This window comes from Xyrauchen texanus, chromosome 31, assembly GCF_025860055.1.
Source record: "Xyrauchen texanus isolate HMW12.3.18 chromosome 31, RBS_HiC_50CHRs, whole genome shotgun sequence".
Lineage (NCBI taxonomy): Eukaryota > Metazoa > Chordata > Actinopteri > Cypriniformes > Catostomidae > Xyrauchen > Xyrauchen texanus.
Window position 1 is genome coordinate 16,197,151 of NC_068306.1, and position 22,880 is coordinate 16,220,030.

A 22,880-nucleotide genomic window follows, 5' to 3' on the forward strand; every position below is an offset into this window, starting at 1 on the left:
ACAATACTCTATGCCAGCTGTCACCAATTTGTGTCCATGAGACATCTTGACAACGGTTTCCCCATGTCACTGTTTCTACACTTTAGGTTAGCAGCGTGAAAGAACAACGATGCTGAGTACACAGCAAGTGCTCTGGGATGTAGATGGCATTTTTCAGCTCTATATCTTTGAATATGTTTCTCTAATACTGAACACGCTTCATTAATGCCCTTTTATGCTCCACACATGTTGCCTCTCTTCCCTGGCCCTTGTCATGAGGCATAGTACAGTAGAGCTGCAGACGCTGTTATTTCAACAACAGTAGACCGTAATGGAGAAATACAGTGAGCAGCAATATAGATGCACAGCAGAGATAATTCATGATTTAACAGAGAACATGCCCATATGAGCCCTGAGAAAAACCATATCTGTTGACCCCTAGTCTACAAACCCATTATAATCATTGACACTGTCTACTGGAAGCATCAGCTGCGGCACATCTGTTGCAGTAAACAGGTGTCCCGTTCCATTTTGTGCTGCACACGCTGGAGCTACAACACAATTTAAAACATTTAGAATGTTCCTGTTGATGCATCCAGTGTAAACGGCCTCGAGCCACTGTGTAGCGTCATGTCAATTGACATGCCCGATGTAGACAGGGTAGTATAATGGAAGGGTAGTATAAACTTTACGCACTTACTTTTGTGCGTAAAGATTTGTCCAATTTTACAACATCGTTGTCATGACGATGTAATATCAACAAACCCTAAAATGACTGTAAAAATGACTATTTAAACAACTTTACTGTCCAAACAATGCATACGTCTTAACAGAATAATTAATGTATGTGCTTTTATAAAATGATAAGTATTAAATTTTTGCATTTTAATCCTACAAAAATTGGCCCTATTCACTTCCATCATAAATGCCTCACTGTATCCTCGATTTTCGCTAAAAGGATGTTGAAGTTCAAATTTATTTTTGTGGAAGTGATCTTTGTGATGAATGCTGTTGTTATAGCTTAACTTGTATTGAATCAGAATATTTCTTAAATATAAGGACTTAAAGGTGCTGTAATTATTTTAGAATTCTGAAGCTTTCACGTGACTGAGCCATTAAACATAGCCATGCTCCCTCATTCAAAAACCCTGCCCTCCAAAGATAGTTTGAGACCAAAACCGAGCAAAAGGGCAGCATTGTTTGTTCTTGTTGCTGTCAAAAACAACAGTGGCACAATAGCGCCCTCAACTGACAAATATTATAAATCATAGCCTCAATGATCCGCTTCAAATACAACTCTATGAGAACAAGCAAAATGATTGACAGGTGAAAAGTGTCAATGCGGACACATTTTGCATGCTGTTTATAAAGTCCATAACTTGCTTCTTCCCCTGTACAGTGGAGCGTTTATTAGGTTTTTCAAATATACAGCAGAAGATCTTTGGACATTTATTTAATTAATATCTTTAAGAGGGTAGGAAAATTCTTTCATAATGCATAATTTTCCATGAAATAAATGGCTTACAGCACCTTTAACAAGGCCAATGCCATACATTTTCTTATTTGATATGTGACCTAACAGTGTTCAATCTGCTTAAAATTTTCCTTTTGCTACTTTATCTATCCTTTGTTTAGGCATTGAATGTGCTCCACTATTGAACAATGTCTCTTTTTTCTTTTTTATGGCCTTGTTTCACCATGGAAAGCCTTGCAAACATGGCCAGTTTGGTTTGAATTCCAGAATTTGAGATCTAGTGAAACAGAAGAATTAACTGCTCCTTTAATGAAAGTGGCTTGTAATCCTGTTTCATCCAACAGTCATAAACTGAAGCTCCTTGGTTGACTTCTCAAAAAAAAAAAAAAAAAAACTCTACATAATACATTAATATGTGATTTAAATGCTGGAAACTACTTTTTAGGCGAATTATCCCGTAGAGTGAATTGAATATGTAGTCATTTGGAATGACAACAAGGAGCCATCTGGCTCATTACTGGTGACATTAAGATTCAGCAGTTTATCTGGCCAATAAAGTGCAAGTGATTTGAAGGAATTAAGGGGACATATGGAAGCTTGTTACATTACAAAATAGTAGCAGTATGGACTAGAGGGTTAATTGCTGGTAGTCCGTAATCACAGTTAATGGGACGTCCACATTTAAGGACTGATTGGTTGCCGTAGTCAGTTTTCATATATTACACCTCTCCTCAGATAATACCTGTCAAATAAATGCCTTGTGCTTCCTCATCCATTAATGCTGGCCTGTCATGCTGTTAAATTTTTAATAGGATGGAGCATCATTAACTCTCACCAAAAAACTGCTCCACGATAAGTGGAGCCGTTTTGATTGAAAGGTTATAATTGGTGTCAGGGTGTGCCTCCACAGTAAAACATGTATCTGTGGTTTTGGATGATACTTTGATTGGGTGATGTGTTTGAAGCAATTCTCTAATTGTCTGCTTTCTTCTACAGAGTAAGTGTGTGGTTGATGCTGTGGACATCTCAGGAAGGACGGCTCTTCATCACACATGTAAGAGTTCAAAACAGCTTCATTTTATTCAGTAGAAGAGTGATCAATAAATCCACTAATAGCTTGGCTCCACTTTCTTTAACCTGTTTCAGCAGAGGTCAGTTCTCACCATGGTTTAGAATAGAGACCTCTCTCTCTGGTACAGTCTGTTTTAATGAAGTTTACACTATCAATGTTTCTCACAAATGCATGCTGCAATGTACAGTTGCGCACAGTAAAGTGCAGAAATATATTATACACTGTTTTGTAAGGTCAAAATGCATTCCACAAATACACACAGGTCATTTTGTATCTGTAATTGAATGCACAAATAAATGTAGAGTCAAATGCATTTGTGCTCTGTGTATGTGTGTTTGTGAATTTTAAATAACTTTTTAATGACATTAATTCACAAATATGAGGGCTTTCATCAGGTAACTCTAATTGGGATTAATGGCATTAGTGATGCAGAGTTTACCATGTCAGACTGTCTTGATTCAAACAAGCCCCAGTCCACCTTTCTACAGACTCTTCGTTAAAAAAGTTAAATGAATGTCTGTCGTTCAGCATTGCGATAGAAGCCATGAAACACTGTATTTCTGCAAAACCCATGTTTCAGTATGGCATCAACTCACTGTCTGAAGCCAGGAAGAGTAATTATGAGACACTGCTGACGTATACAAGCACTGTAGTACAATAAAAATCCCCCACACTTCATAGCAGACGCACTGGAGGACAGATTATATCACAGCGGGTCCACTGAAGGTCAGATTATATATTATCAAACATATAATGTGGTTTTTAGATGTTTTTAACGATTGATTATGATAGATTAGATGCGATCGTGCTTTTGCCGCCATTTTTTCGTTGCAATGCAAGATGGGATTCTGAGTTTGTATCGTCATAGAAGCATACAAAAGGAGGAGCATAGAAGGTTCTGAAAACCTAGCCCTTCCATTCTCCCAGCCCCGGAAGTGGTTGAGAAGGACGGAATGGTAGAAAGCTCGAGTGGACTAACTATTTTGCATATTCTTTGACATCAGAAATCATGACCGCAGCACTGCTAAAGTTTGTAACATATAAAAATTACGACATTGTGATGTTGAAAAGACTATTTGAGCAGCTGGTTCCTTATGACAACCGATTTTGTTGGTAAACATCAGCATGAATGCAGATCACACCACTTTGTTCGTACGCGGATGAACCCAGCCTAGTGTAATCACACCAGTTTGATCGTACATGCGAAATGGTTAATATCTAAAAAACATTATTATGTCTCATGACTCTTAAAATGCTTCGGCTTCACTGTTTTAGAGTGTTGGTTGTTTGCTTGTAGTGGATAAGTAGAGCCGAGGAACTTTTAGCCTCCTGCAGGTCAGAAGTCTGCTAGCAGGACATCATTTATCCCACAGAGAAAAGCAAGAACCAAAAACATGCTTTCATACTGACTACAAAGTGGAGACACCATTTATCTGATGGGAGATGTGTTTACGCCTGTCCACCAGTTGAGAATGATTGATTCCATGATTGGTTGAGAGTAGGACACAGTGTATTTCTCTTACGAGAGGTTCTCTCGTATTGCGTAAGCTAGCTTACGCTACGGGAAAGATTCTGATCTTTTCTGAGATATTGAAGCCAAAAAATTATCCTTAATTTTGTATCATTTGTCAACGCAGTGCAGCAACTGCAGACCTTGAGCGGGCTAGCTAGCGAGCTCATTGGTTGCTCTGCGGCAACTGCTGCAGCCTATAGATGAACTTGGGCGAACTCGCGTCCAATGAGAGGCGTCCGCACGCTTACTGCATCAAAGCCCGCAAAAATGGGCGTGGCTAGAGTGCATATAAGCGTAGTTCGTAGGCTGGAACCCTGATTTTTATCTCTTCAGCGAAGCTCTTCGCATCTCTGAACTGGAAGCCGCGTCGCCGTTCGAGGGGCATCTAGCAAGCTTGGACAGCGATCGAAGAAGCCGGCCGTCTTCGCCACCTTCAGCCATCCTGCGAGCTACGCCATCCGGCGACGTATCCTTTTTTAGAGCAAGCTAAGTTCCTCAGCGAACTTCACAAAAAGAGTATCGAGCGTCTTTTTAAAGATGCCTCGCACTTCCTGCGGCTCATGCCGCGCTCCTCTCAGCACCGGAGACACAATGCGCCGCTCTCTCCGTCCGGTCTCTTCGGTTCCGCGGTGAGTGGCATTGTTGACCATTTCACGGAAGTCCAGAAAGCCACCCAAGCCATGAATCTCTTCCTGCCTCGTCGCGCTAGCTCCTCTGCAGGCCGCCCACGTGACCAGCCTCTACACACAAGCATTACACTTCCCGTGTCCCGATCAGAGCCCACTCACATAAAGCGGACACAGCCCGCTCGAGTGTTAGAGTCAATAAACACGCTCACGAATACGTGCGCGCGCCCATTCTCTGCCCGCTCTGTCACACGGCCAGCAAACACTTCTCTGTATGTAAGTCCCGTGCCCGTGACTATGCTCGCGCATCACTTAACAGATGTGACTCTTTCCCCATTCACCTCAATCGGGAAGTCACTCACAGAACAGCCTGTCCCTGCTGTCTGCGAGCAGTCATGCATAAGCACAGTAAGCGGCTCACACATTCTGTTCAGCGCGCTGTGTGCGGCAATCAGGGCGATTTGGCCATTCACCCTCTAGCGTTACGCTTCAAAGCGTGGGAAGCTATCCCAGGATATCCAAATGGGTGTTAAGCACAATAAAACAGGGCTATTTGCTACAGTTCGATCGCCGCCCTCCCGCTTCAGAGCGTGGCTCGAAACTATTGTGAACACGGAAGCAGCCTGCGTGCTTCGTTCAGAAATAGCAAACCTTCTGTGCAAAAGGGCCATAGAGAAAGTGCCACCTTCGCTGAGCGAGTCGGGGTTTTACAGCCGTTATTTTCTTGTTCCCAAGAAAGACGGCGGCCTCAGACCAATATTAGATCTCAGGGTTTTGAACAAGGTGCTTGCAAAAAGACCGTTCAAAATGCTTACAATCAGGAAACTCCTCGCGCATACGCGCCAGGGGGACTGGTTTATCTCTCTCGATCTGAAAGATGCCTATTTTCAGATTCAGATAAATCCCCGTCACAGGCCATTCTTGAGATTCGCCTTCGACGGCCAGGTTTATCAATACACCGTCCTTCCGTTCGGCCTGTCTTTAGCACCGCGTACTTTCACGAAGTGCATGGATGCGGCGCTCGCACCCCTGTGGAGTCAGGGCTTGCGAATTCTGAACTATTTGGACGACTAGCTGATTATGGCACAGTCACATATGGAGCTTCTGTCTCACAGAACAGTTCTCCTCAGCCATCTGAACAGTTTGGGTCTTGCAGTCAATTGGACCAAGAGCTCACTACAGCCCAGTCAGGCAATTTCCTTCCTTGGAATAGAACTAGACTCCGTGGCAATGACGGCTCGCTTATCTACACAGCGCGCGCGCCGTGTTCAGCGACTAGCCGCGTCCTTTCAGATGAACAGCCTCACGCGTCTGAAAAAATTTCAGAGAGTGCTAGGTTACATGGCCTCAGCCGCAGCAGTACTTCAGCTGGGTTTACTGCGCATGCGCCCGCTTCAGCATTGGCTAAACACCCGCGCGTCTCGCCGGGCTTGGGCCACAGGCCGCCAGCCGATCAAGGTGACTCAGACCTGTATTTCAGCTCTGCAGCCCTGGACAGTGGCCGAATGGTATCAGCGGGGAGTGACGATGGGAGCTGTATCTCGCCGAAAAGTCATCTCGACAGACGCGTCCAACACAGGTTGGGCCGCGGTCTGCGAGGGCTCTCCGGTTTTTTTTTTTGGCCTATGGTCAGTTCAGGAAAAGCTCCTTCACATAAATTGTCTGGAAATGATAGCGGTCGAGTACGCGCTTGTGCGCTTTCTCCCGGTCATTCAGGGTCACCACGTCCTGGTCCGTTCGGATAACAGATTTGTGGTATCCTACCTAAACCGTCAGGGCGTTGTCAGATCCAGGAACCTCTTCCATCTGACGAAACGCATACTTGCCACCTGCGCTCGCTGAGGGCGACGCACGTGCCAGGCCACCTGAACGACGGCCCAGACAGACTGTCCAGAGACAATATTCCCCCAGGGGAATGGTCCCTGCACGCTCAAACAGTCCAGAAGTTATGGCGCATATTCGGCAGAGCAGAGATAGACCTCTTTGCGTCAGAAGAGAACTCTCACTGCCCAATATTTTTCTCGAAAAGCGAGGACGCGCTGGCCCAGGACTGGCCCAACCGCCCGCTTTACGCCTTCCCTCCCGTCTCGCTATTGCCACAGGTAATGCAGAGGATCAGGGAAACACGTCACTCGGTGCTCCTCATAGCCCCGCGTTGGGAGAATCAGACATGGTTCCCGGAGCTTACGCAGCTGTCACTGACAGTGCCGTGGCCCATCCCAGTGAGAGCAGATCTCCTCTCTCAAGCTCGCGGCATGATCTGGCATCCCCACCCAGAGCGCTGGGCGCTGCACGCGTGGGTGATTAACGACTACCCGTCGCTCTGCCAGAAGGGGTAATAAACACCATCATACACGCTAGAGCCCCTTCCACGAGAAGACTCTATGCGTCAAAATGGTCTGTGTTTTCAAAATGGTGCACCGACAGAGACCTGGACCCACGGACATGTGGGGTGTCGTCGCTGCTCATGTTTTTACAAAGAGCTGCTGGGTAAGGGCAGATCCCCATCCATGCTCAAAGTGTATGTGGCGGCCGTCGCGACGTTCGCTGAACCCCTGCACGGCCAGTCACTGGGAAAAAACGAGCTGGTCATCCGCTTCCTCAGGGGAGCTAGAAGGATGAACCCCCCGCACCCCCCATCGGTTCCTATCTGGGATCTCTCTATAGTTCTCGAAACTATGAAAGCCCCCCTTTCGAACCGCTTCAATCTGTGGATTTGAAATACCTTTCACTCAAAACCGTTTTTCTGACTGCCCTGTCATCAGTAAAACGTGTGGGAGACCTTCACGCGCTGTCTGTCAGCGCTGCGTGTCTTGAGTTTGGACCAAGTGACTCCAAGGTCATTTTAAAGCCTAGACACGGCTATGTTCCCAAGATGATCGGTACTCCTTTCAGAGCACAGGTCATTTCCCTATCGGCGCTGCCAGCATCCGTTAGCGAACGCGACGCCAATCTCCTTTGCCCAGTCAGAGCACTGAGATTGTATACTGCGCGCTCCGCCTCTTTCAGACGCTCTGAGCAGCTTTTCGTTTCGTTCGGAGGGCGCACCAAAGGTCTCGCCGCCTCGAAACAGACACTGTCTAGATGGATAGTGGACGCTATTGCTGCCGCATACGCGTAAAAAGACCTGCCATGCCCGTTGGGCATTAGGGCTCACTCCACTAGAGGCATGGCCTCATCGTGAGCATGGTCCAGCGGGATTTCCATTCACGACATATGTGTGGCAGCGGGCTGGGCTTCCCCCTCCACCTTTGTCACATTTTACAATCTGGAAGTGCCCGCCCTGCTGGCAAAACTACTAGTGGTTTAATACGCTACAGCTCCCCTGGTGAGCTGCACTGATGGGACTCATTCCACACAGACCGGCACCGCCGCTCTGTCGTTCCCTTCCCACAATGTGCTTATGTATTACACACACACTGGCCCGCACTCTTGCCGGCCAAATATTATTTCCCCACTCACAAGGGCTCCCCCGGGTCCCCCCACCCCCAGGGCTCATGCAGTGGATGCTTGGCACGCACGGCGTTGACAATGGGTTCCCGTAGCGTAAGCTAGCTTACGCAATACGAGAGAACCTCTCGTAAGAGAAGGAATCGGTTACCTAACGTAACCTCGGTTCTCTCTAGACGAGGGAACGAGTATTGCGTAGCCGGCCGTGCTCGCGCCACGAGCGACTTTCGCTTCATTCAATGAAAACCAGGGTTCCAGCCTACGAACTACGCTTATATGCACTCTAGCCACGCCCATTTTGGCGGGCTTTGATGCAGTAAGCGCACGGACGCCTCTCATTGGACGCGAGTTCGCCCAAGTTCGTCTGTAGGCTGCAGCAGTTGCCGCAGAGCAACCAATGAGCTCGCTAGTCTGCAGTTGCTGCACTGCGTTGACAAATGATACAAAATTAAGGATAATTTTTTGGCTTCAATATCTCAGAAAAGATTAATCTTTCCCGTAGCGTAAGCTAGCTTACGCAATACTCGTTCCCTCATCTAGAGAGAACCGAGGTTACATTAGGTAACCGATTCGTTTTTAATGGAGTCGCTAATGATTGTTAGAGAATAAGTGGTGCCACACACTCTGAGCCTGGTTTGGTCTCTGTGGGAAAGCTTGTACAATGCTCACAGTAATTAAACTTTAAGGAGTTTGTTGGCCAGCTTTGATACCCTTGTGTGTCTCTGTGGGGATGAGGGACTGCATCTTATTATCTGCTTTCTCTCTCTCACAGCCGCCAATGGAAACACTGCGATAGTTCAACTTCTGTGCGAGCACAAATGTCAAGTCAATCTTAAGGACTTGGTATGTATGAGTCTGAGATTTCCCTCCCTCTGTTTTTGTTTCGTTATCTGAACTCTTGTGAAAATGTCTTCTGGCACACTACATGTGCTGCTACATCCCAAAGCTGCCTGTGGTCCATCTCAAACATGTGCAGTGACAAAAACACAACTCCTCTCTGACTTTGTTCCCTAGGGGTTTGATTCTATATTGAGCTACATTGATTAAAATTCCCATGGCACACTTGAGGTCACTGTGGTGGGTAGTTTGCTTGTCCACTTATTTTCCTTTTTCTTCTACATTGGAATTTCTTTTAGACCTACAAGAGTTTAACTGTGTTTCTTCAAATGGCTTCTGTCTGGGTAATGTCATGTGCTCTGGCTATAGTACTACGACAAGTTTTTTGTAATTTGTTTCTATAGTCCCTTTCTAAAAATCAAGCAAGCAAAATTAAATGGAAAAAAGCAAAAGAAAGTGATGCATTTAAACAAAAATAAGTGATGACATTCAATTAAAAATGAAATTGAATTAGTTAGGCTACATGATATGCTGAGCAATTAATCACAAATAATCGCATATTATTATTATTATTATTATTATTATTATTAGTATTATAATCACATACAATGCAAAACATTATGACCACTCACAGATGAAGCGAATAACGTTGACCATTAGGGCTGGGGGAAAAAACGATTCTGTTAGAAATCGCTATTCTTGAGCCAACAATTTTATCTCCCTGATAAAAAATGTTTTTTTTTAAATTTTTTTATACAAAAAATACATTTTTATTTTAATGCTACAATGATTAATAGATAAATATAGGAAGTTATATTGTGCAGAGATCCACACAAACAGGTTTTCTCTCGCAAGTTTTGTCTCTTTAATACTTTATGTTTAGTCCTTTAATGCACCACTGCTACAAAGCTCTGTTTGTTCACTCTCGGACATCAAAATCCTCTGCTGTGATCAATGGTCCTGTTATTATGCTTAATACAAAAGTTTATTTGAGAGGTGTTGTGGAGAGTATTTGTCAGAAGTCGTTCTGCAGATTCTGTCTGCAAGACAACAGCAATTAAACTTACTTTAAGCTAGCATGAAATCAAAATTGAGCATATTTTCTATCCTAATCATTTAGTACACAATTCATTGTCACTAAAGTTTCAACCAACAGGTGCAAAGTTTCACCCTACATTTGTTTTCACAATTTGACACAAATATGTCACATTACGGAAATAAAATGTTGCGAATGTGTTCATGTTGACTTTTAAGGCCCCTGCTCACTTCCTACAAAATCAAAGTACGAATGGGCGTGAAGTTATTTAGAATAAAACCTGGCCAAAAACGAAGGTACTTTTGAGCTAATATTAATTTAAAGTAAGTCAGGCTGATTTCCCTGAAGAGTGTAAACACTGTGGGGCCATTAAAAAATGTATCTGTTGTTTGAGAGACTCAACATTTTCTCTAGAGTTTGGGGAGGGATTTCCTGTTTGTTTGTACATAAGAGAAAAGAGAGTGTTTAGAAATGTAGCTATTCCATTCTGTTCAACTGGTATTTATTATTATTCCTTCTGGGTATGAATGGTCCCTACCTCTGCTGCAGATAAATTATTGCCTAACCATTGTGCTCTGGAGCTAACCATTAAATTCACAGCCTTTGTCTTCTAAATTATATTATCATCCATTGTCAATATTATTGTCATAGTGTCAGCAACCCTGATGAAATGAACCAGTTTCCTCTTTTTAAGCTGTAAATTGTTTTGAGAGAGAGGGTTTATGTGTGGGAGGCATCGTGCCCTCAAGTTGGCTCTCTCATTTAGACTAGCGTGACAGAAGAGCTTCAGCAGAGAGAGAGAGAGAGAGAGACTGATTCAGAGTAATGAATCAGAAGCGCCTTCTGCTTTCGGTCACTGATTATCCACCATCGTCATCCTCAAAGGCAAGCTTAGCACATTCATGCCTGATGACTCACGCCCACTCAACCCATTGCTTTGAACATGTGAAAGATGCTTTCCCTGCTGGTATTATTATTCAACTTAACCTAAGTAATGTCACCAATAGCATTCTGGACTCCAGTTCCAGCACAAGAAATCAAGCTTTGATACCCACTCTCAAGACACTGAGTGTAATTTTCATATACCAGGGTGTTCATAATGGATGGGCCTAGTGATGCCTATGCTTGAGAATTTTATTTGTATTTTATGTTTTTATTTTTTTTATTTTTAAATTCATCTTGAAGTTTGCCTTTGAGCTGGAAAATGGAGGGGAAACCTTAATTCACCACATTATAGCAAAACCTCTGCTTATAGGCACTGGGTCTAATTTATTAAACTTACTCCTAGTGCTAATTATGATATTGTACGACTTTCACTACAGCCGGACATTGTTTCCATCTAATACGTGACAATTACTTGCTTCTGTCACACACAACAGCATCGAGTTGTTAAGGACATTTATTATTTATAAATGTTTTTGGATTTTCTCCCCTTCCAATTTGGCATGCCCAATACTCAATGCGCTTTAAGTCCTCATGGTGGCGTAGTAACTCGCCTCAATCCGGGTGGCGGAGGATGAATTTCAATTTCCTCCACGTCTGAGACCTTCAATCCACGCATCTTATCACATGGCTTGTTGACCGCGTTATTGCGGAGACCTAGCATGTGTGGAGGCTCACGCTATTCTCCGCAGCATACACGCACGACACACCACTCCATTTACAAATAAAAAATTAAAAAAGAAAAAACGCTAATATCAACAATAATATAATAGTATTAGTAGTCAGGACTCTCACTTTCTTTACACTTACAGTCGCAAAGGTTCCAGATAGTTTCCCTTTGCACTACCTGGTGTTAATTTTGCAAACAAGTCACATGTTTAACAGGCATTAAGGGTCATTTTTGTCTGGTGCCTACTGTTTATAGATTATCATCGAAAGGCTGAAAAATATCAAGATGTAATTGTTTTAGATATACTGCTCAGCCCTACACTAATACTTTTTTTTATTATTATTATTAGTTACCCAAAAATATGTTTAGATTAGGTTAATAAATTTAGAAGGTCCTTTGATTACTAAAGCTAAAGATCCTCCATCTGGAAGAACTTTATATTTACAACATATTTCCAGACCTGATCAGAGCATAACCAACACCTTATAAAATGGATCATTAGCAAAAACAAGGTTTTCTCAAATCTGTTTTATGTTAAGACAATTTCATGTTTATTCTGCATTGTGTGAGCAAATCCAATCTTTGCTGCTACAATTATGCTAATAATTGCCAACATTGCAAAGTTGGCACAGTTGTAAATGCCCTCTGTGAGTATGTAGTATGCAAACCTCTGTAGCTGCTAGTGCTGTGTTGATCAGTGTAGATGCTGTTATGAACTAATTAATTGGGATTAATGTCTTTTGTCATTTGGAGGAAAACTGCATGCTTTTTAGCTAAAGGTAAATATATCTAAGACCTTGAGAAATAATGTTATAGTGATGAATACTGAGTTTAATAATTTCATTGGAATCTTTCCCAGAATGTAAAAATGCTCTAACTTTTTAAAAACAATGTTACAACATGGTGTTGATTTACAATGATCACAAATGATTTTGTGATGTGTAATCACAAAGGTCTGTAAATACCCCATTATAGTCCAAAAACATAGAAACAGATTTTGTGCTGAAATTTCAAATGTCTTTAGCTTGTTAATTTAATCTTGTCCTGCTATTGGATGTCTGCCAGTGTCAGCCAGGCTTACTTTAGATTGTGCTTAATAATTTTATTTTCTCTACTTTATGCTATATGAGCTGAAATCATCCCCTGAATTGCAACGACTAAGGATTCAGTGGTTTTAAAATGCAAAACAACTAGCACTATAATCATCCAAAGAGGACTTTGAATCTTTTGGGGTGTCTCACACAGACACTCTTTGGTGTGTCTTTCCCATATATTAGCACTAACACTCATTGTTTCCTCTCACCTCACTGAGAAAAAGCACCATGTTGTGAGTTTCCACTGAAAGTCTAGATCTGCCCCCCTCCTTCTGGGAAAACTCTGGCCATTAATACTTAGTCTTGTGGATGTTTTTCTAATGCAGTTTTTAGTCACAGCCATAATAAATCAACAGAATTCAAAACTTTACATGCTGCTTTTAAAACAATTTCCTTGACTCTTTCCTTAATATGGCATAGCTTATCACAGTATTCTGAATACACAGACACATTCGAAATGTATCTCTTATTGTTGCTGTACCAGTTATCACTCTTCTGAGTATCTAAATGCATTTGTGCACTGCTTCTACAGAATCAGGGTTTAATTTTCTGGTTCCTGCTCAGATTCAGCTCTGTCACCCTGAATGCACTTTTGATGAGGTATCGGTTTCTCTTGCACTGGAATAATTGGTAGATCCTTCTGTGATCTCTGAGGTGGCAGGGTGTAGTCTTGCCATGGTTTACGGTGTTACCAGTTTTACTCGGAACAGGGGACAACACCGGTGTGAAATTTTATACCAGGTAATAGGGGGAAATATTATGAATGGAAATTCCAATATCAGTACAATAGCCTAACAAATAGAATAGCCTTAAATAAAAACTTGTTGCCTAATGAAGAGTTTGTGATCTATGATAAATGAACCTAAATAACACTGAAAGCTAGATGTTCTTTAACAACATATCTAATTACACAGGCAGCAAAGTGCACGCACTGACAGAAGACGTTTAATTGCAGGTAACGATAATGTGCATGGTGGGTAACTGTAAGACATCTCGGATTTGGTATGACACAAGAAATGCTGTTAGACACACAGACACATGCTTGAAGAAACACTCTTTATTATATTTTTAAGAACAAATGACAGAAAAGACTGTGCATGTCTGACGTGCTGTTTGTTCGGGGGTGTGCAGTCTCATGGAAAACTCGTATGAAAAGGGTTTGCACACTTTCTTTGTTTATGTCTTTTTTTTTTTTTTGAAAGAATAGTATCGATGAGAATGCTACAAATGACCTCAGACCATCTCAGCTCAGGAACTGCTCTGAGTTCACTTCGCTTTATTTCCACAGAGCAGTTTGTTGTGAGCGCAACTTTTTTTATATATATATATCCTATACATCTGTGATTAAATCATAAAATAATACAAAAACACATTCACCTCGAACCAGGATTTATGTTTCAGTGATTATTATTATCATTATAATTAATATGTTTACATTTATAATTGTTTTTAGATCTTAATTTGTATTAGTAATTTTCCACCTGTTGTCATAGATGGATAATTGTGTGATGGTAAATGGAATGGTGGTTATACATTATTTATATATTTTACCAATATTTTACTTGCTTTTTCATTTCGTTTGAAGTGCAATTTGAATTTAGAAATGTCTTTTGGTTTAAGTTTAAATAAATGACTACAATTTTTAATGCAAAATCACTTAAGCAAGAATAGCAGCTAAACTGGGTCCTGGGATGAAAGAGAATATAACACCAACATTAAACCTGCAACAACCCGCACGCAATAAGCGATGTATTTGCCCGGACAATGAAATACCCGACAGGTAGCCATGATGGAGAGAATGCACGGATGAAGTAAGTTTGTTGCTAAAGAGATGTTGCCCTTTACAACTGTTGAAAAGCCATCTTTCCGAAAGTTGAACAACACACATTTTAATTGAACTTAAAATAAATAAAAAATACATTTCAAACTTTGAAATCAAGCTGCCTTGCATTATTGTGTAGGCTATTGCTTAATGAAAATTACCTCATAGTACCACTTAGTATCCAAACAGCGGTAAGCTGGTTTGCACGTAAAGCATGTGAAAATGATGATTTGTGGCACAACCCAGTCTCATGAAAATTTGTACATATTTTACGAATTGACTATTTTGGATGATTTTGTACAAGTTCGTTTGTATACATTTTTACGATTTCATCACATGCAAATGCCTAGATAGCTAAAGCGGAAATAAATGCGAGATTCGTGCACGAGGCGTTAAGGACATGCTTATTAATATTATACCCTTATCTAAACCTTACCAATCATTAGATTGTGTAAACATGATAGGAAGCTCTTGTGTGTGACAGAAGCAATTAATTGTCACGTATTAGATGGAAACGATGTCCAGCGACTGTTGGATGTAGTGAAAGTCGTACGAATTCATACGAGTGCAGACGTACGATATCATAAGAATTAGCCAAATTTAGAAAAGTTGTATAAATCCTTATGATTTTGCAATGAGAGTGTGTAGCAGGCAAGTCTAGCAGGGTGTGCGTTGAACTCTACCTCTCTTATTTAAAGGATTGTTGCTTTGTTTGCCCAAGGAAATTTTGAAAAGAAGGGCAAATCACATCTGCACTCAAAAATGACATTTCTTTCCTCATTTACTCACCCTTTTCCAGATTACTTTCTTTTTTTCTGTGGAACACAAGATGAGATGTTCAGCAGAATGTTTGAATGTAACCATTTAGTTTTATCACATATTTGCCTATTTAATGAAAGTGGTGACTGAGGCTGTCATCTTCTTTTGTGTTACATAGAGGTAATTAAGCTATATGGTTTTGGAACAACATGAAGGTGAGCAAATGATGACAATATTATCATTTTTGGGTGCACTATTCCTTTACATATTTTAGAGTTCATATTCAATGCATTACTTTATGATTTTGTTTTTCTTGATTGAAGCTGTAGTACAATTGCTGATAACACTCCAGTGTCCTTAAAAGGATAGTGTAAAGGGATCAATGGAAAGGAGGCGGCGAGAACCGGCTTTTCAATATAAATGATAGTTTTAATGATAAACTCAAAAGACCACATAAACGCACACATGACGGACATGTCCGTAAATGATCTCTCTCTCACGCACGATACTCTGCAGTCAACCTTTTAACCTCGGAGGCTTGATTAGCCTAATACGGGACCGGGTGTGTATGATCACGACCCGGCCCCGCCCTCAACCCTGCCACAGATAGTTCACCCAAAAATTTTAATTCTCAAATGTTTTACCCACCCTCATGATATCCCAGGTGTGCATGACATTCTTTCTTCACCAGAACACATTTGAAGAAAAATAGAAAAATACCTTAGCTGAGTAAGTCCTTAACATGCAAGTGAATGGAGGATTTCTCTTTTGAAGCTCCAAAAATCACAGACAGTCAGCATAAACGTCATCCATACGACATCAGATGTTAAATTAATGTCACTTTTGGTGTGAAAAAAATATCAATATGTAAATATTTTAAATATAATGCAACGCTTCACGAGAGGGTGGAGTCCAAGCGGTCTCTCGTGTGACTTATTCTCATTGCCATGGATACCGAGGTAATCTCACATTCTCCACTCGGTTGAGACATCCAGGATAAGCACACAAACATACCATTGTGAGTAAAGAAAAGATAAATACAGATCTAAAACAAAACCATCCAAAATACTATATAGCATTCCTCCTCAGTTGAACGCACTTTGCGTCAGTTCTCGCGTGTATCAAATGCTCACTGGAAGCATGATTTAGGGTTAAAGGTATTAAATATTTATCTTTTTTGCACCAAAAGAGATTGTATCACTTTAGAAGACATTAACAGCCGGTGTCGTATGGATGATGTTTATGGTGATTGTCTGATTTTTGGAGCCCACCATTTGATGCCACTTCTGTCTAATGTACTCTCTGTTACTGTATTGCGGTTTCTTAACATGCAGATGATGGCATTTGAAGGAAAACAATGTTGACTCGTTGCTCTTTGTCATTTAGGATGGCTTGACGCCCCTTCTTTTGTCATCCAGACATGCACACGCAGAAGTCTGCCAGAGTTTGTTGGACTGTGGTGCTGACGTCAACGCTTGTGACAAAAACGGCAGGTATGTCTTTGATCAACAGTCATACTTTTGAGACCGCTGAACTAAAAAGTTTCTCAATTCCAAAGTTACCCATTTCTTCAGTTAGCATTACATATAGTGAATTGTTAGTCCTTAGAATAACATCTCCGATTTTCTCCAAACCATCCATTACTGTGAAGATACTGTGACATTTTGATTGCAGTGTGTACAGGCAAATTGCTTTGATCACACCTAGTCAGTCTCATCACACCTAGTTTGGACACAGTGTAATATAATTTGTTGATACAAAATCATAGCAAATTGTCCAAATGTATTGCTTAAATTTGCCAAAGAAGTGTAACTTAAGTGTTGCATTGTAGTTTAATCTATTTTAAGACAGAAAATATGTGATGTGCTGTTATTCAAACAGAACTGCAGTTATGTTAGCTAGTGAAAGCAGCTGTCTGGCTGCCATAGAGCTGCTTGTGCAGAGGGGAGCTGACCTGGGCATGGTGGACTCGCTGGGCCAAGATGTACTGCATTATGCCAAACTTTCAGGCAACAGTGAAGTCCGAACTATTCTCAATACAGCCCTCCACAGACAGCAGTCTGAGTCAGGTAATCTCAGCTGAACTCCAACTTGATGTCAGTTAAATTATTTAACTGTAACATTACAAAGTATTATGTTATGAATAAACTGCCATTATTTATACTTTATATGTTTGTTTATCTGATGGTTTTATTACAGTACATAAGAATTGAATAACACTAAAGCAGTGCATATTCTTCATGTGTAATTATTTTGTGGAATAGCTTGTGATACCACATAGTTATTGCTATCCCTATAGTAATTTATATGTAATATTCATAGTAGCATTTACTATGTGTAGTATGGACATTGTAATGTAAAGTGTTTCTGTTTCATTGGCCACCAATATTGTCATAATGATAAAAACACATCAGTCAGGATCAATGCATTTTACAGCAGGAGCATTTGGTTTTGTGATTCTGTAATGACCTATATCGATAAAACCCTTTAAAATGATCCTACTTCGGCAACTTAACCCTTTTAAGAACAGAAATAGATTTATTCACATACCTTTATTGTAAAATCTGTTCATGCAAAATAAGACACAAGGCAGCTTCAGTTAATTATCTAGTAAATGTTTTCTTTCAAAAGTATCTCCAGAATACCCATTTTCTCTGAGACACCATATCAATGTCACCATATCAGTATGACTCTTATGGTCAAACTGTACAAATCCCATCAAGTTGAAGTCACACTGAGCTTTTTGGCTCAACATTGCCATCTAGAGAAGATGTCAAGTGAGTGAAGGGCACTTATAATGAATCAAAAATGAATTACTCATAACTCACTCACTGTGACATAAAAGGGAAAAGATTAGGACAGCATAACCAATGTTAGCAACAGGCAATAACATGCCATTTAAAAATTAAAAAATCATATCCCCATTTCATGTTTTTCTCCCTATTTTTTATCTTTGTATGAGCAGATATGAGTGCCACAAGAACCCCTAAGGTAAGCAAGTACCTTTCTTTTAATTTACTTTCACTTCCTCAGACCTCAGTTGGTTTTCTTCATTTTCTGATTGACAAATCTCAGAACCTGGAAAGGAATTTTAGTCAATGCTAGATGCTTAAAATTCACAATTTGCAATCCATAGTTCACTAGTAACATACCAGCTGCTGTAGTGTCCTTTTTAACTTGGCACGCAAGTTTTGATTAAGTATTCTTTTATTATCCCAATACAATTGTAGAAACATGCATTGGCTTGTGTCACATCAAGTAGTGATTAAAAAAAAAAAAAAAAACTTCTGTTCCCTAACTAAGTATGCACAGATGTTTCCACTAATCACTTAAAACACTTTGCATCATCTTCCCCTCTCTCTCTCTTTGCCACTTTTTTTTTTTTATCACGCACACAATCTCAGCATGGCCAAATGGCTAAGCTAAATGAGGACAGAAGCTCCACCCCCAAAAAGAGAAAAGCACCTCCTCCTCCCATTAGCCCAATCCAGGTAAAACAAACAATCAAACAAACAGAGTGCTGAGTCTGTGATTGGTCATGAACTGTTGCTGCAGAAATCCCAATTGAATTTCAATCTCAGTTGAAAGATGTGATTATTTATATCATGATTTCTAAATCATTTGCTCATGATTAGCTACTTTAAATGTATTCAGTGTAACTGTCTCTGTGTGAAAAGTCTGTCATTATTTACTCACCCTCATGTCATTCTAAACTGTCTCCCACATAACACAAAATGAAATGATTTCCATCAGGGTTCCTGCAGATTCGTAAGTCTTAAAATGTCTTAAATTCTGTTTCCCCAAATGTAAGGTCTTAAAATGTCTTATATCTTAAATGATACAACAAAAGTCTTAATCTTTATTTAAAGAGGTCTTACATTTGTGAACAGAAAGACAGGAATAGTGATATTACCTAATGTGATTATCAAACTTCAAAAGAATACATTTTAATTAAATAAATGCATGCGCTGCATCCCACTGAGTGAAAATGCGGCATTGTTGTATTTTTTCCAAGCACACGATGGCTTGTGAGTGTTTTCAGTTGTTGCAGAGCAGTTCACACTCATTAAGCCATATCTGAAATTTATGACAAGCGATCACTAAAGATATAGTATTGATGAAATATGACAGCGTTTAATTGTAATAATTGATTGCGATTGCGTCTGTTGACAGTTGGGTTGTGTGCATTCATATATTTGGTTTTGTCAGACATCATCTTGTGAGTTATTGCATATATTTTTAGAGCACGCACCACCAGTGTGTCTCGCGCCACTTTTCACCCGTTCTGTTTCTGACTAGCTCGCCGCACCGCAAGCAACATCAAAACCAGCATGAGAGAGTTGTGAATAAATTACTCTTTTGAACCGGATCTTTTTCATGGATCACCCGAAAAGAACTGAGGGTTTGAACTTAGGAGCTCAGGTTAGCAGTTTGAATCAGATTCACTTTCTCAGCGAATAAGCCATCAGTGAGCTCACAACTGGGAGCGCAGACATTTCAGATGTCCCATGTGTATTCCTGGCTTTTTTATAAAAGTCTTGTATTGTGTACCACTTTTTTTTCTTCTGGTAATTATTGATTGAGATTGGACAATAACTCAATTCAATTTGCACGATTGTAGTCTCTGTGTCTGGTCCATCCAGTAACAGTAAAGAAAGACTTGTATTATATTTTATAAAGATCATATTATAAAACAACTAAAATTATATATATATACAGAGCATCCGGAAAGTATTCAAAGAGCTTCACTTTTTCCACATTTTGTTATGTTACAGCCTTATTCCAAAATGGATGAAATTCATTATTTTCCTTAAAATTCTACAAACAATACCCCATAATGACGTGAAAGAAGTTTGTTTGAAATCTTTGCAAATTTATTAAAAATAAAAAAAATTAAAAAAATCACACGTACATAAGTATTCACAGCCTTTGCTCAATACTTTGTTGAAGCACCTTTGGTACCAATTACAGCCACAAGTCTTATTGTTAGAGATGCACCGAAATTTAAATTCTGGGCCGAAACCGAAACTCCAGGATTCACTTGGCCGAAAACCGAAATTTTACCTATTTAAAAATTAAAAGTGTATAATTGTATTAATATTATACTTTTTCATTAATTTCATGAATTTAATGAATCTGAAGTGAAAAACTACAAACCAATAAAATAATCACACTTTTATCGAAAGTAACACACCAAAATTGGACAGAAAATATATTAAAACAATATTAAATATTATTCATTCAGTTCTGTAACAATCAAATTTTACAGATTTTATTAACAACTATCCAAATAATGTAAAGTTTTAGAAAACTATTGTATGCAAAACAACAGTCAAGTAATGAACTTAGCTAGCATCTTTCAAAAGGCTAGCATCTTTCAAAAAGTTTAAATATGCAGGTCTTTTTAATTAAAACAACAGGCAAAACACAGAATGGCAGAGGGCCTCTATTCTGTTTATGTAAACGTATGTCTACTTTAAGTGAAAATTATTGTAAAAAACAACAGTGCATGACAGCAGTAACAGAACTAAATCCAACCTCAAACTGTAGACATATGTAGCCTCAAGTGAAGAACAAGTGTTGCAGGTCTACACAAATTTGTATGTAATTTGTTTACACATCATATTGGACCGGATTCTATTTAAGTACAAGGGACAGGTTTCTCTTCAAGAACAAAAGTTGCTAAACTTTCTGACAGTCTCTCCTGTCTGAAAGCTCATCAAGATCATGCGATTCTGCACTGTTTTTCGGCCAAAAACCGAAAGTGCCTTTTTGGCTGAAAATTTTAGGCAGATGAAATTTCGGTGCATCCCTGCTTATTGTGTATGATGCTACAAGCTTAGCACACCTATTTTGGGCAGTTTCTCGCATTCTTCTTTGCAGGACCTCTCAAGCTCCATCAGGCTGGATGGGGCGCGTCGGTGCACAGCCATTTTCAGATCTCTCCAGAGATGTTCAATCGGGTTCAAGTCTGGGCTCTGGCTGGGCCACTCAAGGACATTCACAGAGTTGTCCCGTAGCCACTCCTTTGTTATCTTGGCTGTGTGCTTAGGGTCGTTGTCCTGTTGGAAGATGAACCTTCACCCCATTCTGAGGTCCAGAGCGCTCTGGAGCAGGTTTTTATCAAGGATGTCGCTGTACATTGCTGCATTCATCTTTCCCTTGATCCGGACTAGTCTGCCAGTTCCTGCCGCTGAAAAACATCCCCACAGCAAACTCCAGGTATGCTGTCATGTGCCTTTTACTGAGGAGTGGCTTCCGTCTGGCCGCTCTACCATACAGGCCTGATTGGTGAAGTGCTGCAGAGATGGTTGTTGTTCTAGAAGGTTCTCCTCTCTCCACAGAGAAATGCTGGAGCTCTGTCAGAGTGACCATCAGGTTCTTGGTCACCTCCCTGACTAAGGCCCTTCTCCCCCGATCGCTCAGTTTGGCCGGGCGGCCAGCTCTAGGAAGTGTCCTGGTGGTTCCAAACTTCTTCCATTTATGGATGATGGAGACCACTGTGCTCATTGGGACCTTCAATGCTGCAGACATTTTTCTCTACCCTTCCCCAGATCTGTGCCTCGATACAATCCTGTCTCGGAGGTCTACAGACAATTCCTTGGACTTCATGGCTTGGTTTGTGCTCTGACATGCACTGTTAACTGTGGGACCTTATATAGACAGGTGTGTGCCTTTCCAAATCATGTCCAATCAACTGAATTTACCATAGGTGGACTCCAATCAAGTTGTAGAAACATCTCAAGGATGATCGGTGGAAACAGGATGCACCTGAGCTAAATTTTGAGTGTCATGGCAAAGGCTGTGAATACTTATGCACATGTGATTTTTTTTTTAATCATTTTTAATACATTTCAAACAAACCTTTTTCAAGTTGTCATTATGGGGTATTGTTTGTTGAATTTTGAGGAAAATAATGAATTTAGTCCGTTTTGGAATAAGGCTGTAATATAACAAAATGTGGAAAAAGTGAAGCGCTGTGAATACTTTCCGGATGCACTTTAGCTATATATAATCAAGCTTTTGACACTTAGGACAATTAAGGGACTTGTAAACAACTATTACACAAGGTACAAACGTTCATTGATGCTCAAGAAGACAACACACTACTATATGCATACTATACTTTATGTAAATATCTGTAATGTAGATTCTGAAGAGCAGTATTAAATTAAAAACAATCTTTTATCTCTTATATTTGTATAAATTACTAAAGGGTGTGAAGATTCATGAGACAAAAGGGAATGGAAACTTATATTCTCAGTTATATATACTGTTTACTAAACCTTCGATGAATGGGTTATCAGCTGACTTCCTTCTCTTCGGCTTTCTATGTTGTTTCTGAACCGCATATAGCCTACCCTGTTTTATTGATAAGCAATGTTAAGGCCATGTTGAATGTGTGCCCCTGTCTGTAAGAGTCTGTGAAACATGATTTATTTGAGATTGTGTTGGTTTGTTTTGGTATGGTGATACAGTATTCATTTTATTTGTTCAGGTCTTGGAAAAAGGTCTTAAAGTCTTCAATTTTATTTAAAAAGCTTTGCAGCAACCCTGTTATAGTATATAGATAGTGACTCACTTTAAAGCTTAAAAATGCACCCAA

At 40.3% G+C, this 22,880-nt stretch overlaps 1 protein-coding gene across 3 annotated transcripts in view; it reads left to right on the forward strand.

Annotated features, from left to right (window-relative positions):
• The window catches only part of LOC127625450 (ankycorbin-like), a 68,518-nt gene that overhangs the window by 38,034 nt on the left and 7,604 nt on the right, over positions 1-22,880 (forward strand). For 2 of the 3 annotated variants that reach the window (XM_052100747.1, XM_052100748.1), the window contains 6 exons: positions 2,450-2,507; positions 8,887-8,957; positions 16,661-16,767; positions 17,156-17,343; positions 18,240-18,265; positions 18,679-18,765. In XM_052100747.1, coding sequence (XP_051956707.1) covers positions 2,450-2,507; positions 8,887-8,957; positions 16,661-16,767; positions 17,156-17,343; positions 18,240-18,265; positions 18,679-18,765 — 537 coding nt within the window. The remainder of the gene's footprint in view (positions 1-2,449; positions 2,508-8,886; positions 8,958-16,660; positions 16,768-17,155; positions 17,344-18,239; positions 18,266-18,678; positions 18,766-22,880) is intronic. The other variant, XM_052100749.1, reaches the window with a different exon arrangement.